This window comes from Elgaria multicarinata, chromosome 16, assembly GCF_023053635.1.
Source record: "Elgaria multicarinata webbii isolate HBS135686 ecotype San Diego chromosome 16, rElgMul1.1.pri, whole genome shotgun sequence".
NCBI classification, from domain to species: Eukaryota; Metazoa; Chordata; class Lepidosauria; order Squamata; family Anguidae; genus Elgaria; species Elgaria multicarinata.
The window spans coordinates 12736375-12756287 of record NC_086186.1 but is presented as its reverse complement, the minus strand read 5'-3'; the positions used below and the strand labels follow the sequence as shown (position 1 = coordinate 12756287).

At 40.9% G+C, this 19913-nt stretch overlaps 1 protein-coding gene across 2 annotated transcripts in view; it reads left to right on the top strand.

The window, feature by feature from the left end:
- The window catches only part of PKM (pyruvate kinase M1/2), a 28100-nt gene extending 10208 nt beyond the window's left edge, over positions 1 to 17892 (top strand). Inside the window, exons 4-11 of one of the 2 annotated variants that reach the window (XM_063142516.1) lie at positions 1472 to 1603; positions 7319 to 7505; positions 7988 to 8258; positions 8831 to 8981; positions 9835 to 9987; positions 13707 to 13873; positions 16340 to 16521; positions 16775 to 17892. In XM_063142516.1, the coding sequence (XP_062998586.1) occupies positions 1472 to 1603; positions 7319 to 7505; positions 7988 to 8258; positions 8831 to 8981; positions 9835 to 9987; positions 13707 to 13873; positions 16340 to 16521; positions 16775 to 16881 (1350 nt within the window). In that variant the 3' untranslated portion in view covers positions 16882 to 17892. Of the gene's footprint in view, positions 1 to 1471; positions 1604 to 7318; positions 7506 to 7987; positions 8259 to 8830; positions 8982 to 9834; positions 9988 to 13018; positions 13186 to 13706; positions 13874 to 16339; positions 16522 to 16774 lie in introns of both variants that reach the window. The other variant, XM_063142514.1, reaches the window with a different exon arrangement.
- Positions 17893 to 19913: the final 2021 nt, after the last annotated feature.

The window sequence follows — 19913 nt, the reverse complement described above, 5'->3', positions numbered from 1 at the left end:
TTAAAGGCCACTGAAATGTCTTTGGGTTGGCTGCTGTTAGCTTTTGGAAAGGTCAAGCTGCAGTCTGGACAGCAATTTACTCAGCTTCATCAGCTCGCAAAATGTTTTGGCCTCTTCGCTTTTAAAAGGTGCATCATAAAGTGCATAAAAATACTGCAACAATCTTAACCCTGCTGACTTTTATATGTTCTCAAATAGTTATAATGTTTTAATGTAATAATAGTTTTAATGGAATTATTTTAATGTGGGTTGAGGGTTTTAATGGAATTGTTTTATATGTTATTGTAAAGCGCCTCGATGCCAGAAATGGTGAGGCAGCACTATAAAAATTCTTTAAATAAAATAATAAATAAATTATAATATGTAAAAAAATGAAATAACTGAACAATTGCTCTTTTAGGTTTATCTTCCACCTATTAAAGTTTCACTGGGGTGTTACTGTTCCAGTGTTACTTCAGATACTTATTGGCTCAGGAGACTCTGTTAATGCAGATTAATTAAGATTACATATATTGAATAAAATGAAATCGTTTTTGTCACTTCTAATCTTTCTGGCTGGAGAAACTTGTGGCATTAACCCCTAAACCAAAAGATTGCATTTATGGTTGAGCTAGTAAAACAAAACCTGTTGGTTACCAAAAGAGTCAGTAGATAAATTCTTGTTGTATTGCTTATTGTTTTGTGGAAGCAAAGGCTGTTTTTCCAATTTCATCTGAGTGCCATGGAAGTCTCCCAGCCTGCAATATACTTTTCCTTTCTGCTTTTAACAGCTTAAAGTTTGTGTAACCTTGACTTTCAGAGTGGTAGCTGTGTGTTAATCTATTGCAGCAAAAACAATCAAGAGTCTTATGGCACCTTAGAAACAATAAATTCTTGTGACTCACCTTAGATTTGTTTGATTTTAAGGTGCCACAAGATTTTTCGTAACCTTGACTGTTAACATTGCCTGTCCTATATTTCTGTGATACAAGCAAACCATTCTTGTAAGGATCATCTGTGAAGTGAAAGTCCTCTGTTAATGAGGATAGAACTACTTTGAAGAGTGTCCTAGATTGAACTGATAATTGTACTGGTTGAAGCTGGTTACCAAATGAGCTCCTTAACTGTGTGGTTGTAGGTATTCATATATATCTTAAATTCTCTACTTTCATTGAGCTATGAATTAACAAGCATTAGGCTTATTAACCAAATCAGTACTGTTTACTTTCCAGAAAAACATATGTCTTACACCATTCTGGCCTGTGGTAGACTTTTTTTGGTTTAAATATAATTCATATTTGGCAAGGCACTAGTAAAAACTGTAGGAAATATTAATTACTCAACTGCCAGGATAATGTGGCCCGGGTAATATACCGATGAACCAAGATGTGGACACAATGGATATGTAGCCAAAGTTAACTCAGCAATACACTATTTGGCAAGGAAAGCCCTTGTTTTCATTCTGTAACACTTGAATTTTCTTCTATACTAGTACCACGCAGGAACAATCAAGAATGTACGGGAAGCTACTGAGAGCTTTGCTTCTGATCCTATTTCATATAGACCTGTTGCTGTTGCATTGGATACTAAGGGACCTGAAATTCGAACTGGACTCATCAAGGGTGTAAGTTGTGTTAAAACTATTTTGCTCTTTCTCCTCGGCCCCATTATTGCAGTTCAGATCTCTAACTCTTCATCCGCACTGTAGGTCAGTGAGGGTCATCTGCAAGAAGGCAGACAATCCACCTAAGTCCAAGTTGGTGGGGAAAGGAGGGCATTCCCTGGCTCAGGAACCTGCTCTGGCCTAGAACTTCATGACTCCCCTTTTCAGGTGCTGCATGTCTTTGGTTTGAGCATTATTGGTCTAAAGGAAAGGTTTTCAGGCAGTGGGTTGAGAGCCAGAAATTGATCATAGACCACATCATGCGGGTTGTGGGCCCTGTTTGTTTCACACATCAGTTACCCCTCCCCCGCCCTCCATAATAAAATAAGGGTTTTTTTTTGTTTTTACTGTGCTTGCATGGCTCCACAAGTTCTCAGAGTCAATATGATCATAATCACTATCGTCCATTACTATTACTATAATTTATATACTGCTTTACCTGCTCAAAGACCATCAAGGCAGTGTACAACAACTTGAAATAAACCTTGCAATAATAAAACAAGACCATTAAACAGTAAAACATTAAAAATACATATTTTAAAAGGCTCAGTTGAAAAGATGCATCTTTACACACTTTCTAAAGGCCAAGAGAGAAAAGGGCAATAATAGTTCTTGAGGGAACCCATTTCATTGTTTGGGGCAACATAGGAGAAAGCTCTTTCACATATGACATGCCTTTGAAAGTAATGGTGTCCTCAAAAGCATCTGTCTTGCAGGTCTTTGTACTCAGGCATGTTCACAGCGGGTCAGGCAATCCCTTAGATAGCCAGGTTATAAGCCATTTAGGGCTTTTAAAAGTTAAGACCAACACCTTCAATTGAGCCCAGAAAGCAATCCGCAACCAGTGCTGATCTGTCAGGACAGGTTCAATAGAATCCAGATTCCACACAGTGGTTTGCAGCCTGGCTGCCACATTTTGCACCTTCCAAGCACTCTTCAGGGGGTAGGTCCATGTAGAGCACATTGCACATTGTCTCTACAAGCTGGGAATTGTGGGCACTGTGCTACAGTGGTTCTGCTCCTACTTGCAAGGACGTTTCTAGAATGTAGCATTGGATGACTGTGCCTTGGCTCCCTAGCAATTGTCCTGCAAGGTGTCACAGGCTATCTTGTCCCCAATGCTATTTAATATCTATATGAAGCTGCTGGGTGCACGCATTAAGAGATTTGGGACCCAGTGTCATTAGTATGCTGATGACACACAGCTCTGTTTCTCTGACTTCTGAATTGGGAGAGGCCATGCATGTTCTGAACTGGTGCCTCAACACGGTGATGGATTGGATGAGAGCCAGTAAACTGACACTGAATCCTGACAAAATAGAGAGACTCTTTCCAGATACAGGAATTGGGGAGTTTGCCTGTTCTAGATAGCAATTGCACTTCCTTGGAAAGAAGAGGTATGTAGTTTAGGGTTTCTCCTGCATTCATCATTATCATTGGAGCCCCAAGTGACTCCTGTGGTGAGGAGCATCTATTACCAGCTCTATTTGGTATATTAGCTACACCCTTTCCTGGACAGGAGTAGACAGGGCTATGCAGTCCAATGCAGTAACTTTGGGTTTAGATTACTGTAATGTGCTTTGTGTGGGGCTACCCTTGTGTCTGGTCTGGAAGTTGCAGCTGGAGCACAATGTGGCATTGAGTATGCTGAGTGGGGTATCTGGCTAAGCACTTATACTGGGGTTGAAACAACTGCGCTAGCTACCTACTAGCTACCATGCTGAGTACAAGGTCTTACTACTGGCTTATAAAGTCCTGAAAAGCTTTGCTCCAGATTACATGACATTGTCATTAAGATCATTGAAGGACGACTTACTAGTTGTACCATGACCTATAGATTTCTGCAGGAAGTGGGCCTTCTTTGTGATGGCACCCACCTTATGGAATGCTGCCCTTGCTGATATTCAGAAGGCACCAACTGTGGTGTGCTTTAGGCACCAACGAGAGACCCATCTCCTTACCCACATTTTCCTTGAGTTAGTGTGCTGCCCAGGTTGTTTGTAAATTATGGTGTTGTGAGCATTGGTTTTAATGTTTTGTAAATACATTTTGTAAATATTTTATATAAATGTTTTAACTATTATGTATTTGAATTGTATTTTAATGTATATCACAATGTATTTTAAACTTCCTGTAAACTGATTAGAGGGTTTTTATATGGTAAGTGGTGTTGAAGTCTATAAAATTGTGCAAATAGGCTCCTTGCCACTGCTGCCATCTTGAAGATCAAGGAATGCTCCTAAACTATAGAGCTGATCCTTTGGGGAAGTACAAGTCTTTCCAGAATAGGTTCACCTCTACAGACTTTCTACTGACCAGCAATATCTCTGTCTTGCCTGATTTTACCTTCAGTCTTTTTACTTTCATCCAGCCCATTATCGAACCCAAACAATGTTCAGGAGTTTCAAATATTTCCTTGGTGCTAGGTGACAAAGAGTAATAAAGTTGGGTGTCATCAGCATATTGGTGACACTTCAAAGCTCTGAATGATGTCTCCCAGCTGTTTAATGTAGATATTAAACAAACATATAATGCACAAGGCACACAACTACTAGTCTATAATAAATTTCAAAGCTAGGGTAAGAGAATACTTATCACATATATCAATTTTAAAATTCTATGCATAGAATATTGCTGAAACATGATACAGTTCATATTAACAAGCTGACAGCTGAATAAGGAGTGTTTAAACAACAGTTGATAAGGAGCAAATGCTAAGCGGAGATATTTTATGCAAAGAGAATACATGTTTTTTACAATGTTATTTATAAAGATAAAGAAATACAAGCATCTGGTATATTTTCAACCTGTTTCGCAAGTAGCTTCTTCAGAAAATATTGATTATTACCATCATGAAAGTTATTGCCGTGGATAAATGGGGAGGGATTCATTCCTCAACTCCATATAGAAATTCCCTTGAAATCCCGGTCAGAATTGTAAAGCCCTATGGACAATGGTATTGAAAGCTGTTGAGAGGTGCAAGAGAACTAATAGGGCTGTATTTTCCCCAGCCAGTTCCTGGCATAGGTCATTTGCCAAGGAAATCAAAGCAGTCTCAGTCCCATATCCTGACCAAAAGCCTGATTGAAATGGGTCCAGATAATCTTATCAGTTCTTCCGATCACTCTGTGTTCCGTTTTCCAGGCATGTGCAGAGGAACAGCAAACTAGTAGCCATTTCCTGTTCCTCTATGAGAGAACGTTTTGTCCATCCAGGAACAGCAGCAGGGCTCCCAAGACGACAAGCAAAATAAAATTTATTTTTGTTGACCAAGTTGAGGAAGTTGACCAACAGTGTGAAGAGAGTGTGAGTGAGTGTTATAAAAAGAAAAGTGTGTGAGTGGCCTCCAGCTGATCTTTCTGCAGGCAGTGCAAATTTACAGTGTGTGTGTATGTATGTATGTGAATGTGTGAGATTAGTGTCATCAACCAGTAAAACTACAGCAGCCAGAAGGTAGGAATGTTGCGTTCCTAGTTTTGTATATATTTAAATTCATCTCTTTGTGGGGTGGGGTGCCACTATTTGCAGATGACACAAAATTGGGTGGGATAGCTAATAACACAGAAGACAGAAACAAACTTCAAAGTGATCTTGATAGGCTGGAGCACTGGGCTGAAAACAACAGAATGAAATTTAATAGAGATAAATGCCAAGTTCTACACCTAGTAAAAAGAAACCAAATGCACATTTACAAGATGGGAGATCCTTGGCTCAGCAGTACTACAAGCGAGAAGGATCTTGGAATTGTAGATAACAAACTGAATATGAGCCAACAGTGTGATGTGGCTGCAAAAAAAAAGCAAATGCTATTTTGGGCTGCATTAATAGAAGTATAACTTCCAAATTGTGTGAGGTACTGGTTCTCCTCTATTCAGCACTGGTTAGACCTCATCTTGAGTATTGTGTCCAGTTCTGGGCACCACACTTCAAGAAGGATGCAGACAAGCTGGAGCGTGTTCAGAGGAGGGCAATGAGGATGATCAGGGCTCTGGAAACACTTGAGTTAAGACTGAAAGAACTGGAGAAAAGATTGAGAGCCAGTGTGGTGTAGTATCTTAAGGTATTGGACTGGGAGTCGGGAGATCTGGGTTCTAGTCCCCACTCAGCTGTGGAAACCCACTGGGTGACTTTGAGCTAGTCATAGACTCTCAGCTCAACCTACCTCACAGGGTTGTTGTTGTGGGGATAACATGGATAGGAGGATGATTATGTACACCGCCTTGGGTCCCTTGGAGGAAAGAAGGCGGGATATAAATTTAAGTAAATAAATAAAATTGAGGGGAGACATGATAGCACTCTTCAAATACTTGAAAGGTTGTCACACACAGGAGGGCCAGGATATCTTCTTGATCATCCCAGAGTGCAGGACACAGAATAATGGGCTCAAGTTACAGGAAGCCAGATTCCGGCTGAACATCAGGAAAGCTTCCTGACTGTTAGAGCAGTACGACAATGGAACCAATGACCTAGGGAGGTCATGGGCTCTCCCACACTAGAGGCATTCAAGATGTAGCTGGACAACCATCTATGATTCTATTCTATAATTGCAATCCTATACCAACATACCTAGGAGTAACCCCATTGAATCCAATGGGACTTCTGAGTAGACATGTATTTGATCATGCTGTCTAATTTTGTTTTGCATGGGCAATTACTCCTGAGTAATCCAGTCCTTCCTTGTGGGTGAAGCTGCATATTTGTACTGTGCTGCATCTTGCTGTTATTTCTGAGGAGTTTTGGAGAAGCTGGCTGTGGGGATGCTGAAGCAAAGAAATGGATTTTGGATGATCAGAACTTGCTGACCTTGCTTACTCCTCAGTAATTGAGTCCTTCTTCCTTGTGAGCAGAAATACATAAGCTGGACTATCAAGCTTATGCCCCTTCCAATCCTACTATTCTGTGATTCTATGATTTTAGTACTGTGCTGCTTCTTGCTGTTACTTTTGAAGAGTTACGAACGATAGCTGTAGGGATGCTCAAGGAAAGATGGACATTGGATGTTTTTCTGTGTGGTTTTAAAGATACTATTATTAGCATCTCCCTTCATGTCTTCTTTTGCAATGGGTTGCTGCTAGATTCCAAACTGTTTTCCTGTGTTGTTGCTCTGAGGTGATAATTGTTGCAACAACATACAAAAGGTGGATTTTAGATGCTCTCAGAATTGCTGCTGGATTCCAAAGACTGCTTTTCTGTGTGGCTCTTGAGGACCATCATCATCTTGTGCTGTGTGGATTTCTCCCCTACTGTTTTCTACTCTTGATCTTAGCCATTGGATTTTCTGTGCGATGGGACTTGCTGGTAGAACTGGTTAATGTGGGTCCAAAGAAGTATTTTTATGTGGCTATGAGTATCACAGCAACAGCACGTGAAAGTGTTGAAGGCTAGGAACCAGAGGTGGATCTTGGGTCTGGGCAGGTTGAAGATTGCTAGTCTAAAGAGCATCACTGCTAATCTTTAGCTGGCAACAGATTGATACCAAATGAGATGTTCAGTAGTTCTATACTAAGGGTTCCAGTCTTCCCTAAAGCATGAAGCCATTGAAAATCTGAGCATCAGGATAAGGGCAATAGAGGCTTTCTCTGTCACTTGGGAACCTTGCTACATTTACAAGGCATAGCCCTGTGAGAGGTGGATATCCTCAAGTAAGGCCATTAATGGATTTTTTTATGCTTTCAGAGTGGTACTGCAGAAGTGGAGCTTAAGAAGGGTGCAACTTTGAAAGTGACCCTGGATGATGCCTATATGGAAAAATGTGATGAGAATATACTGTGGGTGGACTACAAGAACCTCACCAAAGTTGTGGATGCTGGCAGCAAAATCTACGTGGATGATGGTCTTATTTCTCTTCAAGTTAAGGACAAAGGTTTGTTCAGAAGGCATTCCTAACAATCTGACCAGAGCTTAAATTAAAAGACATTTTATTTGCTTATTAAGATTGTTATCCCACCTTTCAGAGGGCTTTGCTCTCATAAGGCTATTTACCAGATTATAAAATACATTAATTTCAACATTTAATCCATGTATATGAAGTACTAGTACTATCCATTCTTTAATTCAGTGCCATATTTAAAATCTGGTTATCCATACTAAAATATATAAAGCTGAATGTAGACCTTGAATATCCTTGCCAAGTAATGAAGAATGCCTAGCCTCAGGACAAGCTTACATGAAGTTAAAAGAGTTTGCTGCAGAAACATAGTAAGTCTGAGCATATTAATAATTGTGACAGATTCTGGAAGGAAGTGAGATAGGTAGAGTTAAAGGGGGGGTAATTATTGAAATAAAATGGTTTTGTTTCCTAATAAACCTTGTAAGTTGCTTTGCTAATTTTGGAATCCTATGCAGGTGCTGACTATGTCATCACTGAAGTTGAAAATGGTGGAATGTTAGGCAGCAAGAAAGGTGTAAACCTGCCAGGAGCTGCAGTAGACCTTCCAGCTGTTTCTGAAAAGGACATCCAAGATCTAAAATTTGGGGTAGAGCAGGATGTAGACATGGTGTTTGCATCCTTCATCCGTAAAGCAGATGATGTTCATGCTGTCAGGAAGGTGCTGGGTGAAAAAGGAAAGAACATCAAGATTATTAGCAAGATTGAAAACCACGAGGGAGTGCGCAGGTAAGCTGGTCGTAGCTTATAGTCATAGCTGAGAATAATTTTATTTATAGTGAACCCTGCCCTTCTGGTTCTTGCCATTTTTCTTTGAGTGAGTACTTCTCCTGAAAACTGAGCTCTTGTTGGGTTGAACTTTCTACAGTAGTTTTATTCTTGCTTTCAAATGTCATAATATGCTGTGAGTATTCTCTGTTGGAAGGATGTAAATGGTGAAATGTAATGTTCAGCAGCCCTTTTTGTTTGATTAGATACAGCTAGAGGGTTCTCCTCTTGAAGCAGTCTTGTCAGTGTGGACAACTGGTTAAATCTGCCCTTCTGATTCTTGAACGAAGAGCCTACATGAAAAGAGGTCAAGTGGTGACCTTGTCCCATCCATCCAAAGGAAGAATCTTTCATTAAGCTTTGGCCTGCCATACTATTCTGGGCATGATCCCTAGATAGATAGATAGATAGATAGATAGATAGATAGATAGATTATTTGTAGTCAGCTGTGCCCCCTGTTCCACCATTCTTCCAATATTGCTTTCAGATGGATTGTAATTCTTTTTCTTTCTTTCTTTTTGTTTGCCATTTAGATTTGATGAGATTATGGAAGCTAGTGATGGTATCATGGTGGCTCGTGGTGACCTTGGTATTGAGATTCCGGGTGAAAAAGTTTTCCTTGCCCAGAAAATGATGATTGGTCGATGCAACAAGGCTGGCAAGCCAATCACCTGTGCAACTCAGGTACAAATTGACTCTCTAAGCCAGCATATAAGGGCTATGCGGTTCCAGAATTCTGTTACTCTTAAATACTTGTGCCATCTTGTGCCATCATCAGGAGACATGGAAACATCAATTTAAAAAATGAGCAGACTTGAATAAGAAGTCTGAAATGTTGAGGAGAGTTATTGAAAAAGCTTAATTACAACAGCCTAGATATTAAGGTGGCTTAAAAATGAAGAGTACAGCTTTGATTAAAAAAAATTGAATTCTTATTAGTACTAACCAGATAGGCCTTGTTGTACCCTATCTGTCCTAGACAAATTAATTGAAACACTTTGAATGTATGGCATGGAAAACAGAAAACTTTATTTACAATAAGGTCTTGAACAAGAAGAATGAAAACGTGGTTCTGGTTTGCTATTAATAGCACAGAATTGTGCATGTCATTAGTAAGGGAAATAATAGCAAGCTATAGTAAAATGCCTATATCTGGCATATGCTCCTAATGTGTATGATTATATAAGTTGTATATGAGTAATAGAACTTACACATGTTCAAAGAGAGTTTGCAGGCTGAAATGACTGAAATCAAGGGAAAAACCCATGCTTCTACAATACAGTCTCACTGTACTCACTGCCTATTCCCTGGTGAGTGTGTTTAGGATTGCAGCCGTAGTTAGCACCTCTTAACATGCCTTTACTTCAACCTTTGGGTTGTATAAATGTTAGTGTAGTTGACTTATCAAGCAGAGATGTAGATTGGGATTCAATCTCGGTGGCGAGGAACAGCACAGGGATATAGCATTGCAAATTGATTAGGTACATCAGCTGGTTTCTCTAGCAGCGAAGCTATTAACTTCTTGAACTTTTATCAGATGTTGGAGAGTATGATCAAGAAGCCACGTCCAACACGCGCAGAGGGGAGTGATGTAGCTAACGCTGTCCTGGATGGAGCTGACTGTATCATGCTCTCTGGAGAGACTGCCAAAGGAGACTACCCTCTGGAGGCTGTCCGAATGCAGCATCTTGTGAGTGATAACCAGTATTTAGATACATGGAAATACCAACACACGTCATGCCCTGTCATCCAATTGCCCCTTCCAGGTCTAGTGGCTAGCTAATCGCTTATACATGGCAAGTGGTTGGCTCTTCACTATGGCATATATGCTGTATATCTGCCAGGCAGCCATAGGCTCTTTTTTCTGCCAGTGAAGCACCAAGCACTTTCTTGCATTAGCTATACATGTAAAACAATTGCTTTTGCTAGTTTTCTAGCATAGCCTTTATCTTGTGGGCTCTTCAGAGGTTGTCCATCCCTGGGTTTCCACTTGGAGTAAGATCAGGAGTGGGCTTGGGGTCCTATATATTCCTTACTTTGTTTCATTCTCTAGGGGTAAAAGATAACCAATACCTATCGTTTTAAAGTTCTGTATACGGCAGGGGGAAGGGAGTGTGTGAGCCTGAGGCCCACTTCCAATATCATCCTAGGGGTAAAGTTTAGTAATTCCCCTGTGGTAGAGCTAGACTAGCAATTTGCCCACTTGTAACGAATTGTTTTATGTTCACCAGTTGTGCCCTTGGACAGTGTTTAATTTTAAAAAGTGCATGACTGACCTTTTTTACATGTTTAAACTGCCAGAAAACTCTGCTCTGCTTTGGAATTCTTCAGTTTCTCATTGACAACGGGGTACTAAGTACCTGAATTAAAGTACTGATTGTGTTGGCTGTCTGCTGTGAATTACAACAGCCTTGATAACATACTAGTTTGAGAGCTACAGTTCAGGTTAGTTAGCTTACTCAAAACAATTCTCGCATAATAAACACTACCTCTTTGCTTGGACTCTGTTCCTTTTGTAACATGGTGCACACTATCAAACAGATGTGGGAACCAGTTCCTGTGAGCCAGTGGCAGACAAGCATGTTCGTGTGGTAATGAGGCCTGATAACTAACAGTCTAAAGCTCCCTTTCATTGAAGGATCAAATAGGTTGACTTCACTGGCCTTAAATCACTCTACAGCACTGATATCTTACTATCTGCTTCAAGCAACTTTGTGTGAGTAGACTGGCTGATATTGTGGGGTACTAGTTAGCGTTCTTCTAACTGCTATAAAAAAGACATTTTGTATGAAAGCATCTTCCAGACCCCAAAATGCCCTTGGTTTTCCTGTATAGTTAGATGTGCTTTCTTTCCATTTTTATGATGGAACTCACCACTCTGACGCATGCATGGATTCCAAGTTGGCTTAGCTCTTAACTTTTTCCAAAGAAGAAATTAGGAAAAATGGAATACGTGGAGGATGAATTCAAGCACCGAAAGACAAGTTGTTGAAGACTGCCTCCACGACTCCAAAAACCATTGCATAATTGAAGGGCCAAAAGTAGTAGGGTCATCTAATTTTTAACAATACATACACATATAATATATTGCTTCAACAAAATCTCTCCTTGTCATAAGCTAGGCTTATAACCTGATTTGGAAAATGTACAGCAATGTTGTAGAAGTGCTCAAGCAAAACCCAGCCAGTACATACTGAAATAGGCTTGCTATGGGGTAGCTCCTGGAAGTATTCACCTAACTTAACAAAAGCAGCTTGGCCTGTTCATTTTTTAATAACCTGATAATTCTTCTAAATATTCTGTGGGATGTTAAATCTTTGTTTGCATACAAAAAAACTCCTTTCCCAATCCGTACTATACTGGACGTATAACCAAGTTGGCATAGCCTACCAGATGCCTGGCCTGAAAAATATAGACATTAAGTTTAAACAGGGAATTGGGGAAAGGAGGAAGGAAGATCCCCAGACTTCCAGTGTGCAAAACATCTAGCATAGCTTCATGACCTACCATTAACCCAAAGTATTAAGACCTGATGCCCCTTACTTTTTGCATTTGGAATGTATCTGAAGCCTTTAAGATCTAAAAGTAACAGCTCTGCAGTTGTGCAGCACTGAGCATTCTGTTGATTCAGATCATCTAGATAACGGTGGGTTTTCTGGCTTTGTACTTTCCTGTTCACCTGCTGCTCTTATTAAAATGGGCCTAATCTTGCCTCTTGGGGTGGAAAAGCAGGAATAAATTGCACTTCTTGCACAGATGGTAATATGAAATTGTCCCTAATATGTCATGCTATAAATAACTCCCATCAGATCTTATCTTGACTGTCTAGCTGCAATAATTGAATGGATAAACCTCTCTGGATGCTTTTAAAATGCTTTGCAGGTCTCTACTTTGGCTGGTAAAGTCTCATGTAACTTCACATCCCAACTCTATATGTGTTTATTTGAAAGTAAATCTCCTTGAGTTCATTGGTACTTGCTTAGATAAGTGTGCATGAAGTTTCAATCCTAAGCATTCTTACTAGAACAAAGTTCCATCTGAACCCAGTGGGACATACATTCCAATCCAGTACTGCAGTGGGCCATTACTGTAGTCAAGTACAACCTTTGGGCATTGAAAACACTCCTACATATTGGCCATCAGTTATCTATACATGAGATCATGTATACTGTACATGAGATTTGTACAGCCAAATGAGATACTTGGTTTCCTATTAAAGGGCAGAGTGGTGCAATGAATGAATGTTCTTGAAGCCCCTTTCTTTAAAGATCGAACCAATGAAATGTCTGAATAGAAATCTTAGCCACTGAAAACTAAAGCGTAGAAATCTTGACCCATTCAGTAGTGCTATGATATGACTTCTGCAGTCTAGTAATTTCCAGTCTGAGACTTTGCTCCCCCTTGCTGTGTTTTGTAGAAAAAATTAAAACACGTTCTAAACTCTGTCTAGGAGTATGGGTCACTTTCAAAAGGGACACTAATTATTAAGTGGCATCCTAAATTGGCATCCTAAATTATCTCCAAATTATGATACTACCAATTATTTTAACTTGGAAACCTGCATAGTTGCACCACTCCACCTTTAATCTTGCATGCAAGACTGACAAAAAAGCAATTAACTCTTCTTGCAAATTAACTTTTATCACATTACTCTGGTGTATCTCTTTTCTTCTTTCTATATTGCTCCTCTTTTCCTCCCTCCCTCTTACTCTGGCCTACAGATTGCTCGCGAGGCTGAGGCTGCAATCTATCACCGTCAGCTGTTTGAAGAACTTTTCCGCCTCACTGTTAACAACAGGGACCCTTCTGATGCCATGGCTGTAGGCGCTGTGGAGGCCTCTTTTAAGTGCTTAGCTGCAGCTCTGATAGTTTTGACAGAGTCTGGCAGGTAGGGCTCAGAGTTAGGCAGACAACTAGGATTTGTAAGATAATTTATAATTCATTCCAAAGTTGGCTAGACGTGGTCTAAAAAGCAATTGCTTCAAGCCAATGGTTCCTGTAGGTGGTAAACCTATTCCTCACGCAGCACTCTTCTATAACCACCACCATAAGTCTGCCTTCATCTTTATAGCAAAGCAAGATTTGAGGTAGGTAGAAGCAGAGCAAGAGTGACTGGCATTTGGGCATGGATGAATGTAGAGATAATTGGCAGAATGGAGTGGGGTGACTTGGCAGATTGTCTGCCCAGTGAGTGGATGCAGTCCAAATAGCACACACTAATTTTGCTCTTGTGGAGGTGCACAAACCATATTCTCAGTTGAAATTGCTCATTTGGGTTTGCTTCTGTTTGGCCTAATTAGCTCAAGTTCTGTGTAGGCACTCTGCCAAGTCCAGCACCCCCACCTTCACTCATGCCGCTGGTGGTGACTGATGCGAATGTTGTCTTCCGAATGCGTGTTGCCCTTATAGATTGCTCGCGAAGCAGAGGCAGCCATCTTTCACAGGCAATTGTTTGAAGAGCTTCGACGACTGGCCCCCCTGAACCGGGATCCTACTGAAGCTGCCGCTGTTGGCGCTGTAGAAGCCTCCTTCAAGTGCTGCAGTGGGGCCATTATCGTACTCACCAAATCTGGAAGGTAGGAGGTGGAAGGTTCTGGCAGAAATCACCTGGACTTCAGTCATTCAGGTGGCCAGATAACTGACACATATCAAACTTCTGAATGTCTCAATCAAGCACAGTCTGAGTAAAAAAAACCGTTTCTAACAGTGTTGTTGCCTCTTATCTTTGCCTGGGCCAGAAAGATAAATCGTTTGCATATGAAACTTGTATACTGTATTTCCAAAGCAAGTCTCAAGATTGCTTACAGTAATTGGAACATTTGATATAAAGTCAATCTAATAGCAATACATAAGAAAAAAAATATCCATACTCATTCCAGTATGGAAGCATGTACAGGCCAATATTGTAAAAGCTAAAATAAAGAATAAAAAACCAAGACTGTAAAACTTAAAATATGGGCAAAGACCAGGCGAAGCTGAAAATGAAAGCTGAAATGCTTGGCAAGAATTAACTTTACACTGAAAAACTGTTAAGGTGAAAACGCTATTAGACTCCTTTGGGAGCTTTTTAGATGATTCTTAAGTAATCCCACAGAAAAGAACTGTGCTTTGAGCAGCCAAAATCACATTTTTAAAAGAATCTGGAATCTGAGCAAGACCTTGGAAGGCGTTGAAGCCCAGGGAGGTTCACATGGGTGGAGGTAAACAAAACATCCTGGCCTCAAGCCATAGATGTCACTGATGAAGTAGGCCGTGGAGAAGTGCATCAGCATCTTATGACCTTTACTATACTAGAATTTTAAGTGTGGCACAAAATCTTACTGGAAAAGCAGGGTTGTGTGCCCATGTAGACCTAACTGGGCTGTGCTATAAAGCTCATCCTTAATATACCATGGGTCTAAATGATGTAGACTTGGCAGTTTCAGTGCTCGCTCTAGAAATGAGTGGCAGAGGCTTTGTCCACATTGAGTGCAGTTTGTTTTATATCCATGTTGGAACTGTACTGTAAATGTGTATTTGCCATTTATCAGCACAGTTATATTTGCACAATTTGGATTGAGAAGTTGTGAGAGTTCTCATGTGAAGTTATTTCTCTTGGACAGCCTTCCTGAACCTGGTACAGTCTAGATATGTTGACTAAAACTTCCATCATTCCCAGTCAGTGGTCCCAGCACATCTGGAGAGGGAACCAGGTTGGGGGAAGGCTGCTGTAATATATACCAACTGTCCAGCAGAGTGGGTAGAGTTCAGAGATGTTGTGAGTGGTTTCCTTCTATTAATGTTTGCTTGTAAAGGGTTCCTACCAGCTTTATGCTTGACCTTTCTGAAGAAATCTGAACTTTGAAAGTTTAATTTAGCTCTGGATTCTATTTCATATAATCAGTACTGCTGTGGTCTACCTAAGCCAGTTTATGATTTCTGATACCATACTGAATGTTTAATTTCTTAAGTACTGAATGGCTGGTTTTGAATAAAGCAACAAATCGTGAAGAATAACCTGTAAGACAGTTCTGTTTAACTTTCTATAACTGTCCCAGTCTATGTTGCAACATCCCTGCTTGGGCAGAAATATCTTTACGTAAATACTGTGACCTGCTAAACCGTAAGATGTCCATTTTGATCTCAGGACACAGCCTTCTAAGGAGAAGAAAAAGCAATTGCTCTTTCTCCTATTCAGTTGCTGGGTAGTAGGGTGGTATAGTCTGGATTTCCTTTGTGGCCAATTCATGTATTTGCTGCTTGTTCCCCATTCTGTTCAGAGTGATATTTTCTCAGCAAATTAATAGCTAACTGAGATTAGTAGAAGTTGGTGAAGAAATTTGCACACTATCTAAAAATGCTCTCTATTTTTTTCCATATGGGGCTTAGTGTGTTAGCCTGCTGGTAATGGACTTTGAAATATTCAAATATAGAATCTGATCCCCTTGACATTTTGTGGCAAAAGTCATGGTGGTCGCTGCATAGTTATTTCTGTCACTAGTCTTCAGATGTTGGCTAATTCAAATACACCCTCTTCCGTAAGTAAACTTGGCTTAATTTATTTGGCAGAATTTTCACTTCATCTTCTGTTCTCTTCCATGTTTGTCATCCAGGAGAGGGTGAATCAAGCACAAAACCCAATTACCACAACGGCTGGCAACTTTAGCCTGTCTCCTGCTTGCTAGCAAACTACATAAGACAGTTCCCTATGCATTTGTGATCATCTTGGTTTCACATAGTAGAAGGGGATGATACTTGCCTTAATATAAATCCAGACTGCTGCAATGGAAAGAATATCAGCATAAGAGGGTAGTAGATATTTCCCACGGCGGATTGGCTTATGCTGCCCTTCTTTGAGACTGAAATTAAGCCGTGTCAGGATTTCAGTTATTCTCTGTATTCATGACTGTAAAAGAATAGGAACCGAACGTTAAACTCCGATCCAAATCTCCTCTTAAGAGCTGCCTTAATTCTCTTCTGACATTGCACTTGTACCTGGGATTCATTATGCACTTTTGGAATATCCAGACTCTACTGAGCCCGCCACATGTTCTCCTTTCTAGATCTGCTCATCTGGTGTCAAGGTACCGCCCACGTGCTCCCATCATTGCTGTGACCCGTAATGCTCAGGCGGCACGCCAGGCCCATCTCTATCGTGGTATCTTCCCTGTGCTGTGCAAGACACCAACCCATGATGCCTGGGCTGAAGATGTTGACCTCCGAGTCAATTTGGGCATGGATGTTGGTAAGCTGTCACCTTTGCTTTCTCATACTATAACTTGCATGGGGCAGTATCGAATCTCCACAGGTGTGGTAGCTACCAAAATCTAGACAAAAACTAGTAGCATCAGATGTTTTACCACTGGTATTTAGGGATGCAGTAGCTGTTATTATTTAACTAGGTCAAATATGGGCCATGCATAGGTTTGGTGTTCTCAACAGCGCAAACTTTACTAAGACCTGTTTTCTCACCGATTCCCCCCCCCCTCTCTTTCCAGGTAAAGCTCGTGGATTTTTCAAGACCGGTGATCTGGTCATAGTACTTACAGGATGGCGTCCTGGGTCCGGTTATACCAATACCATGCGTGTGGTGCCAGTTCCATAAAAAGAAACCCAGCAACCTCGTCCCTCTCCTCCTGTCTCACCACCTTCCCTTTGCATTAGACCAGCAATTGCTTGCAATATTGTCCTTGTCTGTAGAGTGGATAGAGGCTGCCAATAACTACCACGTGCAGTAACTGAGGGAAGAGAGACTAAGTCTAGAAATACTTGAAATAGTTCTCTGATAAGCAGAACCTCTCCCATTTCCTTCCCTGCCCAGGCTATCCTGCCTTATTTGTTGGGAGCCAGCATAAGATTGTCTAGCATGGCAACTTGGGCTGCCTGTTGTTTCTGCTGTAGTTCTCTATAGTGTAGAGAAGCAAGGGGGCCCTTGACATTGTCTGACTGGTAGGACGTTTTATGCAATGGCTTGATGTCACTCCTGCCATATTCCCTTCTCCTACCCAAAGTCTTTTCTGTAGGTCTGTACTGTCAGGTCTCCACCCACACACTCCAGTTAGGAGCTAGATTAGACCATAGCTCTCTAGGTCTCCCAGCATTTCATGAGTCTTGCTGTGTTCCTGGTAATCGGGGGTTCTTGGTACACTGTAACCTAAACTTCACGACACAATCACTTAGACATCTAAAAATACACTCCAATAGGTGGTGATAGAAGGCAACACATGCTTCTCCTTTTGAAGTTTCAGAAAACCATTTCTTAAACTTGTTCTGTACCTCATGGCCAATACAGTTAGAAGACCGTAATCTGTGCTTTGGCTGCAAGAATCTATTCCAGGTTCAGATTGCTTCAGGTTTAATATCATGGAAAGAATGAAACGAGGAACTTACAGGGCTGAGCTGTGCAGTTAAAATCGTTCCAACTGATGCACTCCCCACATCTCAAGCTGCTACGAGTTGCTAATGCGCCTGTTACAGTGTTGTGTTTTGTGTTTGAGTTGAGTCATGTTTCCTGAGAGCACTATCCTCTGTAGATCTGGACAAGTGACCTACTGTAACAGGTGTATCAGGTTGCAGAGTAGAACTTTGTACATCAATAAAACAGAGCTCACACACCTATTCTGTTTTGGTTTTCTTACTTAACAGATGCTTCGTTCCTGACCTGTAAATTTGGTACCTTGATGCTCTGCTGTATGAGGGGAAAACATCCTTCCTCCTTGCTTGATAATGATAACTCTTTATAAAAGCCACGCAACTCAGTTGTGCTTCCGAATTTCTGTTGCCAGCTACTTGATTCTGTTAAGGCCTCAAAATGGCGTGGGGTGGGGGAATCTGCTGTGCATGTGGGATGAAGTTAAAAGTTACCAATGAATCTTTGCATGGCAAGATTTTAGCAGGCTCCATCTTTCTGAAACTGCTTCTGCTTGAGAAGTCACCATGAAATGTAACTTAATGTCTGGGCAGTGGTGAGAGAAATTGGGCCTGGTATTTTACTGTTTTTCTTTAGATGCACAGTTGTAAAATAAAATACTGCAGTGCAGTATTTTCTGCAGCTGGTGCTACACACGTGCATGTTGATTCTCTCTAATTGCTATAGTTCTCACTTTGGAAAAATCTCTACTATCTCTAATCCGAGAAGACTAGTAAATCACCGAAAACACATCAAAGCTGCATAACAGATGTGCCCAGGACTGCTCATGGAAAGCTCACAGAATACTCCTGGCTGTACTTCAGCTACTCAGTGTGGATTTCCCATGGACGCATAGTGAGCACATCCTCAGTGCATCAGACCAACCATTTCTGCTTTTTATTTCTATTGACCTGCCCCTTGTAACACCTGGGGCAAGCAGAGGCCAGAGGGGAAAGAACATTGTTAAATTCTCAGATACTGTCTTTTTGACACACCATAATCCCCAAGTATTTCCACACAATGCAGCAGAGGCTTAGCACATAGTCCATTAAGATCAACTTGCTTTTTGAACAGAATTTCAGTTTCATCCCCTCACTACACTAGAGCTTATTTTCACTGCCAGGAAGACAAATAAAGGAAGATCCCTGTCCAAATAATTTGCAAGATTGTACAAGCTTTTGCATGGAAAAAATACTGAGCATAATGGGACTTTGCATAAAATAGTCCCTGCTCTTTCACCATAGAGTGGATCAAAGGTTAAACCCAAAGGAGTGAAGATGGCATGTTGATTAAACTTAAGCTGGCAGCCTTCTGGCTATAACACAGTCACTGATTTCGAGCTGTTGGGAGCTTGTTGCACTGAGTGTCCATCTCGATTCCTCCACCAGAGGGGGAAATTTGCTCAAAATGTATAGTCCCAAAAGGGGGGGGAAATGAAATGCTTGAGCTATTTACATGGACGTTTTCATTGCTATGTGCCAGGGTGAGACAATTTTGTTACATTACTAAGATCTCCAGAGAGCTTTTTCGGGATGGACAAATTCACTGATAACCATAATTTGTTCGGAGAAAAACAGATGAGGTAAATGCACTTCATCAAATCTAAAGGCAAATACACTGGTAAACTAACCAATAAATACCTGGGGTGTGGGTGTGTGATATATGTATATAGGCAAGATTGAAAGATTGACCTAAAGCACAAAACTACCCTACAGATTAACTGGAAGCATAGCTGAATGGCTGATCTTACAGGAGAGAAGTTCCTTGTTTCCTTGTTTATGGATCAAGCTGCCCCTCTTTAATCAAATTGAGAGAGAAGGAACCATCTGTCCATTGGACTTTAAGCCATGGGCAATTCCATTAAGAAGGCAATTCAGTCTGTAAAAAGCATCCAGGTAATTATTTGATTGCTAGTCAGCTGTGACAGGCCTGAAAAGGTGACTTCTGATTTCTAAAAGATCCCAGGTCTGTTGATTCTTTCTAAAGACCTTCTGAAGGGCTGATCTACAAAGCTGTTGTAAGGTGCATCATCCTATGTGAGTGATCTCTGTCCACAAGGAGGCGGATGGCACCTGATAAGTATGTCACCAGTGCTACAGCCAGATGAGCCTTGGGAATAAAGCAATCTGAATTCATCAGAGGCCTTCAGGGTAACTAGCAAAGCTTGAGGTGGGAATACTTGACTACTAAAAATCACAAGTACCTTACTTGCCTTGCCAGATGGTCTG